The 23913-nt window shown below is 37.8% G+C and overlaps 1 protein-coding gene across 1 annotated transcript in view; it reads left to right on the top strand.

Annotated features, from left to right (window-relative positions):
• Positions 1-23913, top strand: part of Camta (Calmodulin-binding transcription activator) — a 705348-nt gene that overhangs the window by 621000 nt on the left and 60435 nt on the right. Inside the window, exon 26 of the mRNA XM_068226037.1 lies at positions 6479-6672. Coding sequence (XP_068082138.1) covers positions 6479-6672 — 194 coding nt within the window. The remainder of the gene's footprint in view (positions 1-6478; positions 6673-23913) is intronic.

The raw sequence follows: 23913 nt of genomic DNA, 5'->3' as shown, positions 1-23913 counted from the left end.
CTACCATTACAAACTCCAGGGACTTGGGTAACACCACATCTAGAAAAGTATTGTTTTTGTGCTACATATACACCAAACAAGCTCGATAGCTGCAGTCGCTTAAGTGCGGCCAGTATCCAGTATTTAGGAGATAGTAGGTTCAAACCCCACTGTCGGCAGCCCTGAAGATGGTTTTCTGTGGTTTCCCATTTTCACACCAGGCAAATGCTGAGACTGTATCTTATTTAAGGCTACGGCCGCTTCCTTCCCACTCCCAGCCCTTTCCTGTCCCATTGTCGCCATAAGACCTATCTGTGTCGGTGCGACGTAAAGCAACTAGCATATACACCCACTACAAATCAAGTGTTTAAATCTCCTGTTTCTGTTGCTGAAGGAGCTATTACATCTGTGTATCAAGTTTACCTGTACTGGTATACAACTGGGTTGACAAGGTACTGGTTGCTTTAAGTTATGGTACACCATAACAGTATAAACCAAACCAAACCCCACGGCACTTAACACCCTTGAAAGGGCTTTGGCCTGCCCAGCAACCGCTGCTCAGCCCCAAGGCCTGCAGATTATGAGGGGCCATGTGGTCAGCACGACGCATCCCCTCGGTCGTTATTCTGGGTTTTTGAGAATGGGGCTGCCATCTCACCATCAGATAGCTCCTCAGTTCTAATCACGTAGGCTGAGTGGACCTCGAACCAGCCCTCAGGTCGAGAAAAAAATCCCTGACTTGGCCAGGAATCGAACCCGGGGCCTCTGGGTGAGAGGCAGGCATGCTACCCTTACACTACAGGGCCGACCCATAACAGTATGATTTACAAATATTACATGATGTCTACCCTGCCTCTCACAATACTGTTTTGAACTGTAAACTTCATTTTCTTGCCATTGCATATCTGATGAACACTGTTGAATTCACATTTGCATATCACATTGACATGACAGTAGCATACGGCAAAGCTCAATGTAATGGGAGAGCTGCTCAGTAGAAGTGGGAGATTTAACTCTTGATTTGATTTTGTTGTACCTGCAGCATGGAAACAGTATGTTTCTGTACATGGGTTCCTAATTGAAATGTTATTTACGCAGTCCCATCTACTAGCCTGAGAAGTTTGTAATGGGAATTTAGGAATACTCAGTAGATATCTAATATGTCTTGTACATTAGTTCTTTAACCTTCATTGGTATACCTTTCTTCCATATTGGATTCCATACTGTGTGAAAGAACATGTTCCATAGTTTTACCATTGATATTTATATGCAGTTTTTCTTCACTGATTCATTTCTAAATACAGTACTTGAAGTTCTCCACAGCTTTAAAATTTTAATCTCTGATTTTTTTGTTTTCGATAATTTGTTTTACGACACACAGACACAGATAGGTCTTATGGAGACAATGGAGTGAAAGAGAATTAGGAGTGAGAAGGGAGCGGCCGTGTCCTTAATTACAGTACAGCCCCAGAATTTACCTGGTGTAAAAATGGGAAACCATGGAAAACCATCTTCAGAGCTGCCGACAGTGGGGTTAGAACCCACTATCTCCTGGATGCAAGCTCACAGCTGCCGTGCCCCTAACCACATGGCCAACTCACCTGTTTTGTTTTTTCCCCCCCTTCATTCTGTCTTCATGCACCACCACTATCCCACCATCTCCAGTCTTTCTATTCACTACATCAAGTTATTCTTGCACTTTTCTCTCATCCCTTCCCCTAAGCACAATGTCATCATCAAATAACATTGTGTTCATATTTCTACTTCCATATGCTGCATTTATTTCACTTATATTATTCATCACAGTTATGTACAGTAGAGTTGACATTACACTTCCTTGTCTTCAAGACCATACCCAGTGGAGGTGATAGGGTTTCAAACCCCTCCCCTATAAAATGAAATAGAACTTGAGGAATGTAAGTGGCACATACAGGTTTCTGAAAATTCAAACCATGAAGTCAATACATAAGCCAGTACTATAGTATATCAGGCGATCAAGCATTTGGAAAGTATACAAACTGTGAAATATTTATCTGTGAATGTAGTTAAAATTTTACTGAAGAAAGTAAATGATTTTTTTAAATTTTGGTGAGAAATATGAATTGTTGTGTTCTCCTTGTGTTTGAGGTTCTCTTTCCAAGTCTTATTTTTGTGCTTCTAAGTGAACAACTGATAGACCCACCCCAGCACCAACATGTAGGAGTTGTGTGTAAAGATTCAAGGAAAGGTACTGTAGGATTGCTTGACATAAGGTAGGCAAATAAACTGCCTGAATTCAGACTCATTGGACCTTAATATGGAACATCAAACTACATGCATGATCTTACAAATAGTGGAAAGTAGTTGATAAAACTCTACGTTTATTAATTATAGAGATTATCAAAATCCAAAAGAATGCAGCCAGATGGAAGAAAATTAATAAAATACTAATGTAATATATGCTTGGATTAAATTATATCATTAATAGCTACTCACAAATATCTATACAAGATCATGGCAGATGTGTATCAGACCTGCCGTTAGTAATATCATAGATGAATAGTACAGTGGCTCTTCATTATTCTAAATTGAGAACATTGATTCCATTTTACCTCCTTTCATGAGTTAGAACAAGAGCTGAAGAAGCTCTGTCATGTGCTGCACAACTTCTTTACTAAGTACATCACATAATCATACTTTCAAAAAATTCCCAGCGAACAGGTCATGTATCCACCGCACAAATCCCTTGCTATCCCAAACAACAATCATTCCACCCACACAACAATACAACAGACCAAAGCCTCGAAATAAAAATAGTTTCCCTTTTACATTGGTGTCTGGTAAAATAAAAAAAATAAAAAATAAAGAGAGGAACCAAACTCAAATGAAAATCAAAATGTTAAAACAAAGAAAAAGAGTCCTGACAGAACCTGAAATATACCCCAAACACTCAGCTGAAGCCTTCTTATAAGAAGTGAGGCAAGAGAAAGTGATACGCAGTGTTAGGCCAGAACTATACCACCTGAGCTACTCAGCCTGGCTTATTGTTTTTATTGACACTATGTAGAAGAGAATGTGGCAGAGTAAACCATTGTGAACTTCCCAAGATTTAATGTGATAAGCCATTTTCTGGTAATGGAAATTATAAGAAAACTGCTGAACAGATGCCTCATTATAAAGAATACAATTTGAAGTTCATCAGAAAAATAGTTGTTTCTATAGGATTCTCAATTTTCATACAGGTAGTTCATAGAGTTTCTTCAGGTATTTCCAAGATCTTCCGCTAGAGATTTTATGGCAGCTGGCATAATTCTAAAGCCCACTGCTATGTGCCATGTGGCAGTTGTTACAATCGCTGCTCCTGCTATAAAGGGAGAATCACCAGTTTCAAACAGTAGAACATTGGAGTACTGTTAAGATGGAAGCATGAAGTTACTAGCTGTAGCTTGAAGCTTTATTACAAACTTACAGAGTTACCTTCACTACATAAAATTGAATATACAAATCAATATACCAAGCCAGTAGGCCATGTGGTTTGAGTCACATAGCTGTGAGCTTGCATTTGGGAGATGGTGGATTTGAACCTAAAGTTGTAAAGATGGTTTTTTTGTGTCTTCCCACATACTAGGAAAATGCTGGGGCTGTACCTTAATTAAGGCCATTGTCGCTTCCTTCCCAATCATTGCTCTTTCCTATCTCATCATTGCAGTAAGATCTGTCTGTGTCGTTGCGACGTTAAATTTTTTTTTTTGAAATCAATATACTGTACTCCCAAGTCTGTTAGGAGACACCTCCTTATAGCATAGATGCAGATGATCCTACAGAGACTCATCTGAGAGAAACTGAGTCCAGATTTGTAACAGCAATACCTGAATTGCACAGGTTCACCCCAGTACCTTTGAATAATGATTCCTTTCTGCAAAAGCCATTAGTAATAATTTATTTCTACTGTTCGGATTTCCTGATTGAGCAGTCCCCAACCGTTCTTCGTTCACTTTCATAAATACAGTAAAACATGCTTGAAGCGGAACTTAAATAAAGTGTAAACTTGCCTGCTATGGGATATTTTCTCGGTACCGGTGGACCTTACGGTGTTAGAATGTCCTTACTTTTGTATAATGCTGCACCTCCTCAATGTGGAAATGGAAACTAAAAATGAAAGAATTCTTTAAAATCTACTTGAACAATGAGGAAAATATTAGGAACTGTTATGTACAATATTTGTGCATTTCTGGTGCTGGTATCATCAGTGCCATTGTTTGGACTATGTAATCAACTCAGGACTGCATTCAAAAAGACACAATTAGAAAGAAGAGGAAACAAGTTTCTTAGTTTGATCTGTGGAAGAAAGCTTAGTGTTATGAACTTATGAAGTACTGTACAGAATGTTGTGTTTGAAATAAGTTTAAGGAGCAGATAATGGTTTTTCCGTGGTTTCCCATTTTCACACCAGGCAAATGCTGGGGCTGTACCTTAAGGCCACAGTCACTTCCTTCCCATTCCTAGGCCTTTTCTATCCCATCATCCCCATAAGACCTATCTGTATTAGTGCGACATAAAGCAAATAGCAGGTATTAATTTATTTAGTTCTGCAGAATTAGACCAACTTCACTCCTTATAACAGAAATATAATCACTTTTTAGGAATATTTTCAACTGCTTTCTGCTGTCCCATGAGCTGCACGCTACTGTATTCGGCAACTGCCTTGTGGGGCCACAGAGAGTGGTTGAAGCTCTCCACTGAGGTACTGGACATAATACTGTAGACATCAACTTCAGATGATTCATTTCCTTCACAAACTCTTATCTTTCTGTTTCCAAACCCTTATTTTCTTTTCTCATTTTACCTCTAATTACAATATATGTTTATACCTACTCCCAGATTTGCTATCAGTGTTCTGTGATCACCACCAAACTTGACAACATGAAATATTCCACAGAATCCTGAAGTCTTAAATTTGAATCCTTGTGCTAACTGTAGACTCCCCCTAAGAGTTTTAAATACTTATTCCAAGGTAACAATTGGAATGGTACCTTGTTTTCAAGTTATCTGCTAGGTTTCTGAAAATAATCTTTGGAGTGGAGAGATCATCCCTGCTGTCTTATTGTAAAGTGAGGCTATGAATGACAACCCCATGCTATTTCATTTATAAGTGGTATTTGAACAGATTGAACTGTTTCTTAGGTCAACCATCACCATTATATATACCTTGGAACCTATAAATGTCACAGTTATCAGTAAGGAAATACTGTATCATATGTATATTCATGATGAATGAATGGTTTGTGTTCGTTAATTTAGGGGGAAATAAATTCATAATTTCATTGAAACGTAGTTTCTGACTTATTTTTGAAATGTCAGTATTCGTATCTGTGGTGTTAAAAGATTTCGTAGTGAATTTACTATCTTTATTTTACAACTTCATCCATTGTTACTGTTATTATTTCACATTATGTCCATCATCATAATCAACATTTATATCATAATGTACATTGTTCTTTTAAAATATTGTTCGAGAAGAACTTACCTTATTGGTGTTCCACCTTGTATGCTATCGCAGATTTGTGTGGTTAAATGGTAACAGACAAATTATCAGACACACTGTAGATAAGGTGCATGCTTACACAGGCCTATTAAGATGTTAAAAGAAATATCTTAATTAAAGGAATTGGCTGGAACTTATCTGAAAATCATTTGTGAGAGAATATACAGTATTTTGAATCCAGTTAATCCTTAATACATGTAAATAATAGCATCTTCCTCTTCACTCTAGTCTTTTGTGTCTTTCTTATGTATTTGAGCTTGAACACATTTCTTTCCAAATAAAAGTTCATGTGTTCCAGTGCATATACGTAAGAGATACCAAGTAAGTGGCTGCGTGGTTTGGGTCACGTAGTTATCAGCTTGCATTTGGGAGCTAATGGGTTCAAACCCCACTGTCACCAGTCCTAAGGATGGTTTTCTGTGGTTTCCCATTTTCACACCAGGCAAATGCTGGGGCTGTACCTTATTGAAGACCACGGTTGCTTCCTTCCCGCTCCAAACCCTTTCCTATCTGTGTCAGTGCAATGTAAATCAAATTGTAAAAGAAGAAAAACTCAAGAGATTTCAATGATAACGTGAACATCTGGAGATACTAATGGATTTACTTTCTGTGCATTAACATTAAATACATATTTCATCCATGCATTTCTTTTTACACTATGAATCATTCCTGTTGAAAGGCTCACTGTCTGTCCACAATCTAGGTAAGCTATGCCACACAGTTAAATGAGGGAAGAGACATTCCTGCTTCATTATACTGGGCTCCAACTTACAGAGTATTTCACATTCTGAGAATGATTGTGACCATTGCTCCCTCATCTCTTAACTCTGTGATGTTATTTGTGGTAATGTTGTCGCTTAAGTGTATGATGGAATAGTTTCAAAATATTTTTTATTTTTTATGATTTGTAATTTTTACCTTGTAGTGTCATGTTGCATGACTAAATATGTCTTCTCTCATGGAATGGTTTGGCAGTATGCATACTTCAAGCAGATGACTCGTGCTGCTACAGTGATCCAAAATGGATATCGTTCATACTGTGAGCATAAACGCTTCAAGAAGAGCCAGGAGGCTGCAGTTTGCATCCAGAACTATTACCGCAACTACAGGGAGCAGGGGGGGAGAGGGAGTCGCGAGGGTACGCCTACTGCCACCAGCAGCGGGCTCAAGTAAGTTGGATTCCACTCCCCTGCCTGCTTCGTTGTGGCTGTATGGTGTGTGGTAGTTCCGGAAGCCTACCCTGTTGGTGGAGGTTCCCATCCATCCCATTTCTGCACTTCTGATATGCTCTAAATATTTATCTAAGTTATGGAGAATGTATATTATAAAAATAAATATTGATTGATCATGCCTGAAGTAAACAGCTTTTCGTAAAATATTCCAGAGGAATGCAAGCAACTAAATGATGGTTATTAGGATAAAGAAATGAAAGACTTCTTCTTATTTCATTCCTAACCTGACTTACACCTGGTTATTCTCGCTTTGATTCTGTGTGGTATTTATTGGGACCTCTTCTATTAAAACTTGGTGTCTTTAAAAATTCCAGGTGAGACAGTCCATTATATAGTAGTAATCTTATCTACCATACTGCAAATGTTGTTGTCATCATGCATGATGAATTTACTTTGTGTTTTCAGAAATTTACCATATACTTAAAATAATCAAATATCATCACTGTTATGAATTATTTTCAAGTTTACTGATCAGTATATTCAAAAATATTTTATGACATTTTTCAAGTAGAAGAAATTTAAAAGAGATAAGTATTTCAACCTAGTTATGTTAGCATCCTGGATTTGTTTTAAAACTTTATATGTACATTCACTGGATATACAGATCAATGGCAGGAGAGGGGGACTCTGCACCAAAGTTTCATTACTATCAAACTGTTCATTATTTGATGAAATGGTATCATATCCATAGCCAGTATCAGTTGAACGTGTTATTACATATATACCAGGGGTGGTTTCTGAGCTGGTTGCAGGTTTGTGCAACGACCAGTTTTATTACTCTATTTTAAAGTTATCGAATTTACACTTTATTGTATTTATTTGTATGTCATTTTTCTCTTACAATAATGTTTCATTAGTGCTAATCGGTTATTCATTTAAAGCTCTTCCTTCTCCACATGAAATTCGTATGTTGGCAGTACCTTTGTAACCTGGCAACCATCCGATTCTTGCTAATTTCATGTGTGTCCACATCTAGCTTGCTATTTTACATCTCGGAACCATTCACCTCAGTATTTCCAGTCCAGATTCCAGTAGAGCTGCAAACCTAATAGCAGTAAGCATTCATTCATTTAAGCCGACAGTGTGCCTGTTTAAAATGAATTCATTGTCTAGTTTGGTGTTATAACCATTTAGTCTACTTTCAAGTTCAGTTTTATTAAACAGTTCAGTTTTATTCTCAAATTGTTACAAACTTAATTAAGCACTAAAAATGAAATAAATTTATATCTCAAAATCTGTGGCATTAGAATTGGATTAATCTGAAGTAGTCATTATGAAAAGTCTCAAAATTGAACTCAATCACTCACTCACTCACTCACTGGGACTAGATAGGTTCACCAATGATACTAGGAAGACCTAAATTCAATGAAATTGGAATAGGGTAATCCACAGATAACCATTTAATGACAAAGGGTATTTTCCTTGTGTGTCGGCCTTGGTAGAAAAACTAAACATCCAGAGAGCAATGAGATTGATGTTAAAGTCCTGGATGCAGCCAATTATTTAACATGTATGCCTTCCAGAGGCTTGCAGACTGAATAGGCATAAGAGTCTATAACGAAAATGAATGAATGAATGAATGAATGAATGAATGAATGAATGAATGAGAGAGAGAGAGAGAGAGAGAGTGTGTGTGTCAGTTCGTGGTGTAATCTAATGGTGGTTGAATTAAATTTTACCTTCTGAGAAAGGCCTTCAAACATGCAAGAAAGTTTTGATCACGATTGCAGGAAATATGGAACACATTATGATTTTGGGGAAAAAAGTTTGTAACAATTTGAGAATAAAACTGAACTATTTAATAAAACTGAACTTGAAAGCAGACTAAATGGTTATAACACCAAACTAGACAATGAATTCATTTTAAACAGGCACACTGTCGGCTTAAATGAATGCATGCTTACTGCTATTAGGTTTGCAGCTCTACTGGAATCCAAAAGCTTCCAGTAAAAAAATTCATCATCTTCACATGAGTTACTTCATCCTCGGTGGATATGAAGATGCTACTATTTTTCAGATTTGAATTATTATATAGTAACAAGACAAAGATTTTCACAGCAGCTTCACAGTTCTCCCCTTGTCACTGCATTGAGTGGCTTCATTTCTAGAGATGTTGAGGAGCCACAATTCTTTAATACTGTACACACTGTAGCCTACTTGGTAGATCAACCAGTGGTTTAGCTATATAATTAACTTTTCTTTTTTTTTTGGTTGTTGACCATAGTCAAGTTGAAGAATATTAAAGGTGGGTTTATTTTAAGCAAGGTTTATATGTTAAATTTATTATGGGTCCAATAACTTGCATATTTCAATAAAATCAAACATACATAATTTCAGGATTTAGTCTTTTCCTTTAAGTTTGAGTTTTGCAATTCAACCGTGAAATATTCTGTTCTGAATATCTGTCTAGATGGTAGGAATATGAAACATACCATTATTATCTGTAATGAGATTAAGTGGGAGAAATCTGGAAAAGAACTAATGCCAACTGTTTATTTATATTCTTCTTTGGTGATTATAACTTGAAACTGATCATCTGTTCACAGACATCTATGCTATGACTGTCCATGATTATTTTTTTAATGTTTATCTGCTTAGTTATTTAAAAACTAGAACACCAAACATTTACCATAATCTGCTCAACAATTCTTAACCTGATGTGGTTATCTCCTCTATAATCACCATCATTTAGTTGTTTGTTAATGAAATGCCATAGTACAGGCTAAACTATTATATTTTGGCTCTTTATGTAATTTTCTCTTTATCCCTCATTTTTTATTGTCATGAATCGAATATTTCTGCTCTTCTCCCTTTTGATCATATCTCAAGGTCATTGCAGTCTGCAACTAAGGCAAATAAATTTTTTATTTATTTTGATAGGAACATGAAAAAGAACACAAAATATGATAAATACAATGGCAGGTCAACATCGGAGGAAGGGAGAATATAGGAGGAGATGAGGACACACCTAAAACACAAAAGGACAAGGACAATCTCCACACATTCATACATTGCCATTTCATATAGGCTCTTTCCTCATTGACCCCAATTCTCCATCTATTTCTTCTGTTCCCCCAGCAAGGTTGTTTTTTGCTTCCTAGCTTCATCAAGAGGATGGGCTTTGACACTCATTGAGGGGCAATCTTGACAGATCTGCAGTTTTAAGTGTAGGATAAGAAGAAATATGGATAGGCAATGGAAACGGGAAGAGACAAAAAGATGAATACTGGTGGTAAATGACGAGGAGCACAGGGTAAACACAAAAAGAGAAAAAGAACTCAATCGATCAGCATAAACAATGAAAATGGATGTAGAAGAATTGGGATTGATGACAAGAGAACCTGTCTTTTTGAAGATGGCAGTGTATGATGATGTGCAGATTGAGCTTTTGTGTTTTCATGTTTGTCCTTGTCTCCTTTTCTGTTGTCCCCTCTTCTGATGCTGACCTGTAAATGCATTTATATCATTATGTATTCTTATTTATGTTTCTGTCTTTCTATATATGACTTGATTTGTCACTTGTTCATTCCCTTCCATTATTAAAATATGTTTTAATGTAGGCTTTCATAGAGCACAATACTACACGTGACAGCCTGTCTAGTTCATGCTGTGCCATTGCTACATTATATTTAAAATCATAATATTTGCTGTAGGATGTGTTCTGCATCCTCAAAAGAAACCACAACCAAGTTAATCATGCCATATATTTTAGCATAAGTAGCTCAGTTATGGGTTCCTTTGGGAAAGCAAGACGTAACTCTTTCAGGCTCCAGTGGTGTGATTATTTTACATAATCTAAAATCAAATGGTTATTATGTACAGTAGCCTATATCATGACATGTATGACATTCTTATAGTCAAATTACTAATATCTCACTTCTTAAACTACATTTGGTTATGAACCTTTCATATTTATGTTTATCAATTTGGTCTCTTTTCCATAATGACTGGAAATTTTCCTTCAGAATGTAAAAATGCCATTCTCCAATCCTAAATGAAAAGCAACAATGCTAATGATCCCAAAGATTAGTGTATCCTTCTCATACATAATCAAATCATACATATACCGAGCTCGATAGCTGCAGTCGCTTAAATGCGGCCAGTATCCAGTATTCGGGAGACAGTAGGTTCGAATCCCACTGTCGGCAGCCCTGAAAATGGTTTTCCGTGGTTTCCCATTTTCACACCAGGCAAATGCTGGGGCTGTACCTTAATTAAGGCCACGGCCGCTTCCTTCCAACTCCTACCCCTTTCCTGTCCTTATCGTCGCCATAAGACCTATCTGTGTCGGTGCGACGTAAAGCAACTAGCAAAAAAAATCATACATAAGCAAATGACTGAATATAATATACGTTATAGATTACTTGACTAATATCAATCTTGGTTCAGACTTAACTGCAGTACTGCCACAGCATAAGTGCAACTAATGATGGAACAAAGACATATGCCTGTGCTTGTTCACCTGGAATTGGGTAAGGCCTTCGACTGCATAGTAAGAGACTAATTACTCTCTAAACTTAAGATGAAGAAATTTCCTGGTAGCATGTTATCTTGGGTGAAGTCTTATGTTAGTAGACATCAACAGTGTGTATCAGTAGGAATTGATAAATCTTCATGGCAAACCACTGAGTTGGACATGGCATGTGGTGGTGATTTCTCATCTTCTATTCTCATTATATATGAGTGACTTACCAGAGATACTGAAAGAATGTAAATATCTTCTATATATGAATGATATTCAGTTACACATTCACACAAAACCAATTAAATTAAATGAAGATACAGCAAATATTAAGGACTGAACTAGCAGCCATTGCCTGAAAGTCATTGTCTCCTTTTTATTATTTTAACTAATATTCTTCCTGGTCCTTCTCCAGTTTTGGGGTCAGCACTTTGTATTGATTCAGCCCAATTTTACAGCTGGATGCCTTTTCTGACACCTACCCTATGTGGAGGGATGAATTCACAATAGCATGTTTCTGTAAAGGTTTATAGTGTGATGTATTGTCTGTAGATGAATATATGTATTGAGACAAACATAAACTGTCCCTAAACCAAAGAAATTAACTCTATGTACGTCCAACCTTTATTCTGTTTCTCAGCAGGATTGGGTATGAAGTGAGATGAATCTCTATAGGGTGTTTTTATGACTGGATGCCCTTCCTGATGTTAACCTCATCAGATGAGTTAATGAGATGAAATGAATGAGGACGTGATATGTGCTAGTAAGAGGGAAGAGGGTAAAACCCAGTGCTGGTACATAGCCTGCTCCTTTCAAATAACACCATTGGGTATGCTCAAGGCAATAACGTCCCCATCTGATAGACGAATGGCCATCAACAGGCTCATATGCCCTCATTTCATATTAACACTGTGGAGAGGTTTGGAATTGGACCCAGGCTTTTGCCATGCAATCTAGTGATTATAAATTGTATACTATCACACCTCATACCCTGTCACCCAACACCCCGATGGTGAAAATTTTTCAACCAATGGGACTCGAACAGGCTAACCACGGTATTAAACCATATAACTTGACGCCTTAACGATCAAGGTCACCAGGCACACTAAGCAGAAGAATTAACTATACACTCACTCACTTACTCTGTAGGCTTCTGAGACATGAAGTTCCCGTGCGAATCTCACAATCCTCTTCCATCCTTTTCGATCTTGAGCCTGTTCTTCCCAGTTATCAGTTTGAAGTGTCCGGCATACCTTGTAGATCTCTTTCTTCCAGGTTCTTTGGGGTCTTCTGAAGGTCTTTTCCCATTAAGAGATCCCTTTTATAGATCTACTGGTGCTCTGTTATCCTGCATCCTCAGTACATGTCCAGCTCAGTGCAATATGTTGGATTCTATCACACCCATTCTAGTGTGTTGTTGAGAGAGGGTGTAAATCTCATAATTAGATTTCTTCTGCCAGCCTTGAGAGATAGGATCGAACCATGGGCCAAATATTTTTCTATAAACTTTATTCTCAAAGACTTGCAACTGCCGCTGCTCTTTCTTGGTTATACTCCTTGTCTTGGAACCATACAGATGTACCGGACGAATGATTATATTGTAGATAATCATTTTTGCATTCCTTGTTAAAAACTTGGAGCCTAATATAGGGCTCATAGAGTAAAATGCCTTATTTGCATTCTTAATTCTAGCTTGGTGTACCTGTTACCTTCAGTTTTGCTCATCGATTAATACACCAAGGAATTTAAATTCCTCTACTCTTTTAAATATATATTTCCCTATCTTCAAAGGCAATCTGTCAACCTCCTCATGATTTGGTCTCTGTACACCCATGTAACGTGTCTTTTTATCATTTATCCGTAAGCCAATTTTGCTGCCATTTCCTCTAGTTCCACAAATAACTGCCTAATTTCTAATTCATTGCAGCCAATAAGAAGAATATCATCTGCATATGCAAGGACTTTATGTTGTCTCCCCAGTATGATGCCAGCAGGTACAAGAACTAATTTCCTGATAATCTTCTCCAGTACAATGTTGAATATAAGAGGAGAGGGTGCATCCCCTTGTCTCAGACCAGTTTTATTCTGGAAGGAACTTGATTTTCTACCCTTGAGCAAAACACAGCTAACATTACCATCCATACACAGTTTGCACATGTTAATTAATTTTATTGGAAAGCCAAACTCCATTATGATGTTCTACAGCCCACAGTGAAAAAATTGAAAAAGACTTTGATGAATCAAATGACAAAGTTTGTGAACAAATGTGGAATAACGCAAAACAAATCATGACAACAGTAGCAATGAAAGTGATACCAAAAGGTACCACTATGTTTCCTTATGTATTTGTTTATGTGGGAAGGTGGTACTCCGCACATTGATGTTTGTGGATGTAGCGAAAGTGATTAGTCTAATGGCAATATCATTGCTTCCATCATGCAGGCTTTCCATTCCTATTGTTGGCACAAACATTTCTTCCTTTCCAACTTTTACATTGAAATCACCCAAAATTATTTTGACATCATGTTTGGGTAATTTATGTCACAGTTCTAACAAATCCTCATAAATGGAGTCTTTAACGTGATCATTTTTGTCATTTGTGGGGGCATGGCAGTTTACCATTGATATGTTAAACCATTTATAATATATTATAATTTATAATATACCCTCCCATGTTCAAAGGACAGCACTGATGATACTAGTGAATTTTGGACACAAAATACAGTATACACATTTAAAATTACTGACTGGACCAGGAATTGAATCCACATCCCTCTGAACCAAAGGCCAGTACTCTGAATGTTCAGCCAACAAAGCCACTGCCTGAAAGTAAACACATCAAAATCACAAGCTATCATAATTATTACTTAAAAATCGCCTGCTATGCTACAAAACACAACCACTCCTGGCATTATGTTCGGTGGAACCACCGTCAAAATTTTAGAGATTCTGTAAAGAACGTTAGAGTAATTATGTATTGGTCAGAGCACTTCACAATATTTAGTCAATCAGTCTCTTTTTATGTTATATTCTCTAAATGTAATGAGGAATTTCCTTTTGCTTATAAATTAATCACCACTGATCTGTGCTTAAGGCTTTCACTTAGGTGGTATATACACTATCAATTCTTTAACTAGTCATTTCTGAAAGTGATATATAAGAAGTTGGGAAATTGTTGAACATCTCCCATTGTAAATTTTTCCATTCCCTAATTTCTCTTCTTACAAATGAGTATTTACTCCAATATGTCCGCTTGAATTATGATCTTTCCTACTTTTGAAAACTACATTGAAGCTTACGTATCTACTAATGTCAATCTATGCCTCTCCACCGGTAGCACAGAATTTTCCACTTAGGGCTGGTTCTACCATCTGCTGGTAAACTGGATGGCAGCTACGCGGGAGGTAAACTACCCAGGGGTGTAAATCAGCTGGTACTTAGGCTTGTGTGCTACCACCTCCGCATAAGCGTTACGTAGCTACCCGGAGCTAGACTCTGATATACAGGGTTGGCTAGACTGATTTTCAGCGACTGCTTGCTTTCAACTGAGGTGCTATCTGTCATTAAATGTATGAAGTTCATATCGATTGTCTTATTTTCCTGTGCTTGCATCTGCTGATTATCACCAACAAACCTAATAAGAGGAGTCTTCGAGTTACGGACAACAATTTATGTCAAGCTTTCGTGACATTAATCTATGAGGTTCAAAATCAATACATAATTGGTAATGTTTGCATTTTCTTATGCCAGTTATAACCTGCCATGTAAAGCAGCATTTTGTAAAGTATTCCTGTAGTAGATTGGTCAAGGGATTGTTCCAAAATAGAAGGTACGCAGGTTCTCTTTATCTTTTTAATTCAAATTCATATTTATTTTCGTCTTCTGCTGTTGTTCTTAACTCTCTTCAACGTACTTTCATTTATGTATACACACACATCTCCTATACGTACTTATTACCTTTGAGCATTCTCTCTGCACGTTTCTGTGAACTGAGTAAATATCTCCACGATCCTCTATTTACAACTAGCTTTGTGACCTCGCTTAGTTCCACATGCTTCTATTTATTAATAATTTTCATTCCAATGTTTAACTTTATGAAGATAAAGTTAGAAGATAAGGCTAAAGAACAAATTGGGCTAAATATCCATTCATAGGAAAAGGAATTTGGAAATGGAGCAGTTTCTTATTTCTTTGATATCATTTACAAGAAGACTAGGTAAACAGTTGATGGGGAAACTGCCACATGGGATACAGTCCTAAATGCAGGCCATTGATGATTGGAATTCATCATAACATCACTTTATATAAGTAGCATACATATAGAGCATTTTCTTAGTAGACATAAAATTTTGATTTAACAGTTCATTGAAATATATTATTAACAAAATAACGTATGAAAAAAGGCATACAGATGAATACAACAGCTAATTATGAAAATATTCCGCATAATGACGACTCAAACCTGCGTTCCTCATATTATGAAGCGAGCGCATTAGCCGTTACACTACGAGAACTTATACCTGGTGTCTGAAAACTGAAAAATTAAAATTGAAAACTTAAATTCCATTTGAGTCTGATCCCGCAGTGTAGGGTGTAATGTGTCCGCCTATCACCCGGTGGCCCCTGGTTCGATTCCCGACTGGGTTGGGGGTTTTTAGTTGTAAATGATCAATATCCCTGGCCTGGGGACTGGGTATTTGTGTTGTCCTTAACGTTCCTTTCCTCACATTCAACACTCTACACTTCCTCCATTCCAATTACACGCAGGTTCATATCACATGGTACAAGTAGGGGCAAAAGATCTCTATAGGTCGACGCCCTGAACAAATAGCATTTTTAAAAGAAGCCCATTTGAGATGGTTTCCAAATAGGTGTTGATTTTGTTTCCTTGTTGAGTTTCTTCACAAAAGCTTGACGTATAGTATGTGTCCCCGACGCTGTCGATGCGAGAGACTGGTGTAACCGGTGTAACTCAAGGGCAGCATTAATGTTCAAAATCCTGCAATACAGTACCGATTACTGTTACGGTATCATGCTGTTATCAACATACTGTACTAAGCTAATTTAAGCTGTATGTCACAAAAAATAAAAAAATACAGCTAATAATGTTCAGCTCACAAAACTTGCCCGGCAGGTAAAGTCTTGATATAGATGTTGATTCCCATAGGGAACCTGAAATATTTGTCCCAAATTAGTAAATTTATAATACCAATTTAAATGGTCCGTTATTGGACATTATAAATTTTCCAGCTAACTCATTCCTGGTTGCCAGCGTTTCGCCGGTGAGTGACAACCCGGCAGGTGTCAAGGTACCAAGAGTATCACGAACTCATCACTACTACTACTACTACTGCTGCTGCTGCTGCAGCAGCTGCTGCTGCTACTACTATTACTATTACCACCACCACCTATCTGTCAGTCAAGTTTGGTCATACATCAGAATATTCAATATTCTTGCTGTTTACAAAGATATTTATGTCTACAACAACATGAGAATTACAAGTGCAAGAGGTTTTTCCTCAACTAAGCATTCGGTCCCAGCAGATGGCACAGCCAGATACCCATACTATTTCAATTCATGTACTTCATGGTGGGTTAGTCTGGTTTATTCTTCAACATACTAACATTTTCTTTTATTCCTTTTTACTGTCATTTCATAAGAGGTAACAGCCTTTGAACAAATTATTTTCATATAATTTGCGCAGACTCTATATCCGTTTCTGCAACTATCAACTATTTATAAACTACAGAATTTTTATCATGTATAGTATACATTTCTATCAGCAGTGCATGTAAGCAAAATACCTAACATTTTAAACTTATTATCACTGGGTTTCCTCTTCGGTCATACTCGTCATGAATTATATCTCTTATGTCTGGCTCCATGGCTAAATGGTTAGTGTGCTAGCCTTTGGTCACAGGGGTATTGGGTTCGATTCCCAGCAAGGTTGGGAATTTTAACCATAATTAGTTATTTCATCCTCATCGTGAAGTGCAGGTCGCCTACAGGCGTCGAATGAAAAGACCTGCACCGGACGAGTTAAAGTCCTTGTACATATCCTGGCACTAAAAGCCATATACCATTATTATTATATCTCTTATGTTTGTTTGTAAGCTTTTGATTTAGACTATGTTGCACCATGGTACATCCAATAGGCCTATGTATTTAAAAAATGGAAGCCTACAATATAAAGCATAATGAGTATATCAGCGTAAATTGGAATTGGTTTGTTATCACTTCTGAAGTGTCTAATAAGTCTACATTGAGAGTTTATTTCAGAATATTGGATCAAATGCAAAGGTGTGAATTGAATGATTGAAATATAGCCATAAGTCTTATGAATTTATTATTTGATCTTGGAAGCAGATTCATTCAATTGCAGATTGAAGTGCAGTAATTGGCTATAAAGAAATATATTATATTTTACTTATTTTAGAAGCCACCTCTTTTTGCTAGCAGTTTAACATTGCAGTAATATTTAGAAGATTTCCAGTGTTGTAAAGTTGGAAGGGGCATGAAGGAGCTATAGCAAATGAATGGAAAGTTGCTATAGTAGCCCGTGTGTATAAAAGAAAGGGTGATAAACATAATGCTGAAAATTACACGCCAGTCATTTGACATGCATTGCATGTAAGCTTTGGGAATGCATTCTTTCTGATTATGGTATGTTGATAAACGGGGTTAAAAGTCAGGTTATGAGTTTCACAAATAGGAAAAGTCCTCCCAGTTTTAATTACTGTGTTGATGGGGTAAAGGTTCCCTTTGCGGATCATTGTAAATACCTAGGTATTAATATAAAGAAAGATCTTCATTGGGGTAATCACATAAATATGATTGTAAATAAAGGGTACAGATCTCTGCACATGGTTATGAGGGTATTTAGGGGTTGTAGTAAGGATGTAAAGGAGAGAGCATATTTGTCTCTGGTGAGACCCCAACTAGAGTAATGTTCCAGTGTATGGGACCCTCACCAGGTTTACTTGATTCAGGAACTGGAAAAAATCCAAAGAAAAGCAGCTCGATTTGTTCTGGGCGATTTCCGACAAAAGAGTAGCATTACAAAAATGTTGTAAAGTTTGGGCTGGGAAGACTAGGGAGAAAAGAGACGAGCTGCTTGACTAAGTGGTATGTTCGGAGCTGTCAGTGGAGAGATGGTGTGGGAGGACATCAGTAGATGAATAAGTTTGTGTGGTGTCTTTAAAAGTAGGAAAGATCACAATATGAAGATAAAGTTAGAATTCAAGAGGGCAAATTGGGGCAAATATTCGTTTATAGGAAGGAGAGTTAGGGATTGGAATAACTTACCAAGGGAGATGTTCAATAAATTTCCTATTTCTTTGCAATCATTTAAGAAAAAGCTAGGAAAACAACAGATAGTGAATCTGCCACCTGGGCAACTGCTCTATATGCAGATCAGGATTGATTGATTGATTGATTGATTGATTGATTGATTGATTGATTGATTGATTGATTGATTGATTGATTGATTGATTGATTGATTTGATTTGATTTGATTTGATTTGATTTGATTTGATTTGATTTGATTTGATTTGATTTGATTTGATTTGATTTGATTTGATTTGATTTGATTTGATTTGATTTGATTTGATTGATTGATTGATTGATTGATTGATTGATTGTACTTTAAGACAGAAACTGGTTCCATGAAGGACATTTCATGGATCATTAATGAACAAGGGAAGTGTAAATTTGAAGGCTTACAGAAGATAGTTTTTTTCAGTCAGCGGCATGTAAAGGTAGTTGGATATAGGGCCTGAGGATAATGTCCAGGTTGAGGAGGTTACGAATACTGGCAAAGTACTGAAATTTTATGTGTGATATTAAATAAGTTTTCAAAATCAAACAGAATTTGAAAGCTGGAAAAGCAACTGGGATTGATAAGATTTCTGAGGATATAACAGGCAATGGGTTTGGATGGAGTAGCCTACTGTATCTGAAATATTTATTTGATTACTGCCTGCATGAAGGAGCTATACCAAATGAATGGAGATTTGCCCCAGTGTACAAAAAAAAAAAAAAAAAAAAAAGATGATAAACATAAAGGAGATAATTACAGGCTTGTCAGCTTGACATGTGTTACATGTAAGCTCTGGGAGAGCATTCTTTCCAATTATATCAGATGCATTTGCATAATTACTAACTTGTTTAATAGAAGGAAGTTCAGATGGACTATATAGCTATTGACCTTTCCAAGGCTTTTGATGAGGTACATCATGGGAGATTAATAACGAAAATGACATTCATTGGACTAGACAAAGAAAAAATGGGGTTGAAAATAGAACTTGGAGAATTTGAGTGGGTGAAGCATTATCTTATCTCCTAATGATTCTTGGGGACATGCAAGACAGTATTATTGAACCTTTATGCTTTCTTTTATATAGGGTCTATATATTTATACATGTAGGAGTAAAGAACTGGAATCATAAATAAGGCTTTTTGCAGTTAATATTATACTGTATAGATTAGTAAATAACTTGCAGTATTGTGAGTGACTGCAAAGATCTCAACAATCTTGTGAGATGGACAACAGACTATTGTATGATGGCAAATGGGATGAAAAGCCAGGTTATAAGTTTCAGTAAGAGGAAAAGTCCTCTAAGTTTTAATTACTGTATAGATGGAGTGAAAGTACAGCACATGAATCACTATAAGTACCTTTGTGTTAGTGTAAGGAAAGACCTTCATTGGGGTAGTAACATTAACAAGGTTACCTTACATTTGCAGTAATGATGTAAAGGAGAAGGCATATAAGTGTCTGGTAAGACCCCAATTAGTGTATGGTTCCAATATGTCAAGAATCAAGAATCTTTATTTGCCATTGACCATATACAATGAAATAGGCTTCGTCAACTGATAATAATTTAGTACTTAATATTATTAAGGCTAAATGAACATACACCTTTTATTAAAACTTAATACTAACATTATGTATTTCTAAGAATTCTGAGACATTATAAAATGGATTTTATATTAACCAATCATATATTTTTCTTTTAAAATTACTTAAAGGACTGGGCCGTGCAGAATGTGGTAATTTATTAGATAATCTTAAACAATTGATTTTATGTGAGTGAGCTGTTTTGACAGCCTGTGAATTGGGATGGAACCACACCGGGATTACTTGATACAAGAACTGGAATAGGTTAGAAAAGAAAGCAGCATGATTTCTTCTTGGTGATTTCCAACAAAAGTGTAGAGCTTTTAAATGTAGGAAATATCTTAATATGAATAGAAAGGGGAATTAGGGATTGGAATACTTTATCAAGGGAAGTTTTGACAAATTTCCAAGTTTTTTGAAATCTTTTTTGCATTCAAACTCACAGAAACAAATGTAATTTTACTCTAAATAAATTTCACACTCTACAGTTGATAATACTACAGACACACCAGAGACATGCAGTTATCAACAGCCAGTTTTTGTTTCTACAGTGTGCAGTATGTACTTTGTCGCACTTAACTGTACATTTATTCTCTAAATATATTGGTATATAGCTAATTGGTTCATGTTATTATTTATCAAACTACAAATATAAAAATGGTGTCACCAGGCTGAGTGGCTCAGATGGATGAGGCGCTGCCCTTCTGACCCCAACTGGACCATTTCGACACCAATCGCAATAAATATGTGGAAGGCATAAAAGGTTTTGTGTTGAGGGACATGTGCAACATAATTATTGCTAAGGAATCAGAGAGCTTCACTGCTGTGTATGAGATAGCCTGCAGACTTGAAGCTACCTGGAACACCGCTAACAAGGTCAAGAACCAGATCTGAATCTCAAAGAATGGTTATGTTCGTAAACAATGACTCCAGAACTATTGAAACATTTTTTCACAAACTTAGATCTACTCTATTAGAATATCATAAAATACATTAACTTTGATCATGCCTTAATAACATGGGCTTAGTAGGAGATATGCATTAAAATTGTGGTAGAATGAGTTATTCTAAAATACTTAAAACCAGTAGCATGTTTAACATCTTTGAAATGGGTGAAATTCAATCTTAAGAGCAAAATTTGAAAGTTTCTTTGCAATGAGATCTGGTAAAAAAGTTTTATATCCTTTAACACTGCAGTGGTTGTGCCTCATAGTTTTACGTGAGTGGTCGGCTGATGATGCTCTGTAAGGGAGCGAAACATGTCCCACAAATAACTTGTCAGTTAATGAAAATATTTTAAATGTGACAACATTATAATGTATTGAACAGGTGGATTAGAATAAAATCTTTGTTATTACATCTTGACCTGGCGAGACACGAATGTGTTTGCACTAGACTTTGCGAAAAACAGAAAGCAGAAATGGACTTCCACACACTTGAAGTGGGACAGTCCGTTTACTTCCTGTCCGGCAACATGAACCTGGACAAGTGGCTTCCTGGTACTATCACAGCCTGCATTGGAGATCTACATTATGAGGTCAACCACCATGGGAAACGAATAAAGTGCCACATTGAGCAAATTATGACATTTCCAGGAATGCAGCCAAACACAGAGAACCAGGAATTGACCAGTGATAAACCTGTCGAAATTCCACCTAGGCCATGATGCGTTCAGTTCCTCCAAGCACCAGCTGAGAGGATGCCTGAACACTAACACCAGCTACACAAGCTACTCCAGTTATACTGTGCAGATCTACACGCACACATTGCAGACCATTAAGATTTTCACCATAAACATAACAAATACAATTTACACTGACTGACAGAGCAAATGCAACACCAAGAAGGAGTGGTTCGAAAGGGATGAAAGTTGGGGAAAAAACAGAGCCGCCACGGACGAATAATTGATGTTTATTTCAAACTGATATGCAGGTTACACAATGCGCACGGCATCGACTCAGTAGGATGTAGGACCACCGCGAGCGGCGATGCACGCAGAAACACGTCGAGGTACAGAGTCAATAAGAGTGCGGATGGTGTCCTGAGGGATGGTTCTCCATTCTCTGTCAACCATTTGCCACAGTTGGTCGTCCGGACGAGGCTGGGGCAGAGTTTGCAAACGGCGTCCAATGAGATCCCACACGTGTTCGATTGGTGAGAGATCCGGAGAGTACGCTGGCCACGGAAGCATCTGTACACCTCGTAGAGCCTGTTGGGAGATGCGAGCAGTGTGTGGGCGGGCATTATCCTGCTGAAACAGAGCATTGGGCAGCCCCTGAAGGTACGGGAGTGCCACCGGCTGCAGCACATGCTGCACGTAGCGGTGGGCATTTAACGTGCCTTGAATACGCACTAGAGGTGACGTGGAATCATACGCAATAGCGCCCCAAACCATGACACCGCGTTGTCTAGCGGTAGGGCGCTCCACAGTTACTGCCGGATTTGACCTTTCTCCACGCCGACGCCACACTCGTCTGCGGTGACTATCACTGACAGAACAGAAGCGTGACTCATCAGAGAACACGACGTTCCGCCATTCCCTCATCCAAGTCGCTCTAGCCCGGCACCATGCCAGGCGTGCACGTCTATGCTGTGGAGTCAATGGTAGTCTTCTGAGTGGACGCCGGGAGTGCAGGCCTCCTTCAACCAATCGACGGGAAATTGTTCTGGTCGATATTGGAACAGCCAGGGTGTCTTGCACATGCTGAAGAATGGTGGTTGACGTGGCGTGCGGGGCTGCCACCGCTTGGCGGCGGATGTGCCGATCCTCGCGTGCTGACGTCACTCGGGCTGGGCCTGGACCCCTCGCACGTGCCACATGTCTCTGCGCCAACCATCTTCGCCACAGGCGCTGCACCGTGGACACATCCCTATGGGTATCGGCTGCGATTTGACGAAGCGACCAACCTGCCCTTCTGAGCCCGATCACCATACCCCTCGTAAAGTCGTCTGTCTGCTGGAAATGCCTCCGTTGACGGCAGCCTGGCATTCTTAGCTATACACGTGTCCTGTGGCACACGACAACACATTCTACAATGACTGTCGGCTGAGAAATCACGGTACGAAGTGGGCCATTCGCCAACGCTGTGTCCCATTTATCGTTCGCTACGTGCGCAGCACAGCGGCGCATTTCACATCATGAGCATACCTCAGTGACGTCAGTCTACCCTGCAATTGGCATAAAGTTCTGACCACTCCTTCTTGGTGTTGCATTTGCTCTGTCAGTCAGTGTAAAAGGGGGAGAAAATGTTGTGTATTCAAACTCTCAGAAACAAATATAATTATACTCTAAAGTAATTTAACACTTAACAGTTGGTAATACTACTTACACACCAGAGACTTGCAGTACCAATGGCCAGTTTTTGTTTCTCCCATGTGCCGTCTGTATGCCATCACACTTAACTGTACTTTAATTCTCTAAATTTATTGGTATATAGGTAATCGGTTTGTGTTATTATTCATCAACCCACAAATACAAAATAAATCATTTAAGAAATGGCTAGGTAAACAATTTATAGGAAATCTGCCACTGGATGATGGTTCTAATGTTGATTGATTTGATTGATTGATTGATTGATTGATTGATTGATTGATTGATTGATTAATTCATTCATTCATTCATTCATTCATTGTATTCTGGTGCATTGCTTCATGTGATACAAGGGACACACTCTCTTTCTCTCTTATTCCCATTTTCACACCAGGCAAATGCTGGGACTGTACCTTAATTAATTCCATGGCTGCCTTCTTCCCATTCGTAGCTCTTTCATATACCATCATCACTATAAGACCTATTTGTGTCAGTGTGACGTAAAG

Source organism: Anabrus simplex, chromosome 2 (assembly GCF_040414725.1).
Source record: "Anabrus simplex isolate iqAnaSimp1 chromosome 2, ASM4041472v1, whole genome shotgun sequence".
Classification (NCBI taxonomy): domain Eukaryota; kingdom Metazoa; phylum Arthropoda; class Insecta; order Orthoptera; family Tettigoniidae; genus Anabrus; species Anabrus simplex.
The sequence above is the reverse complement of the archived record's forward strand: the minus strand, read 5'-3'. Positions and strand labels throughout refer to the sequence as shown.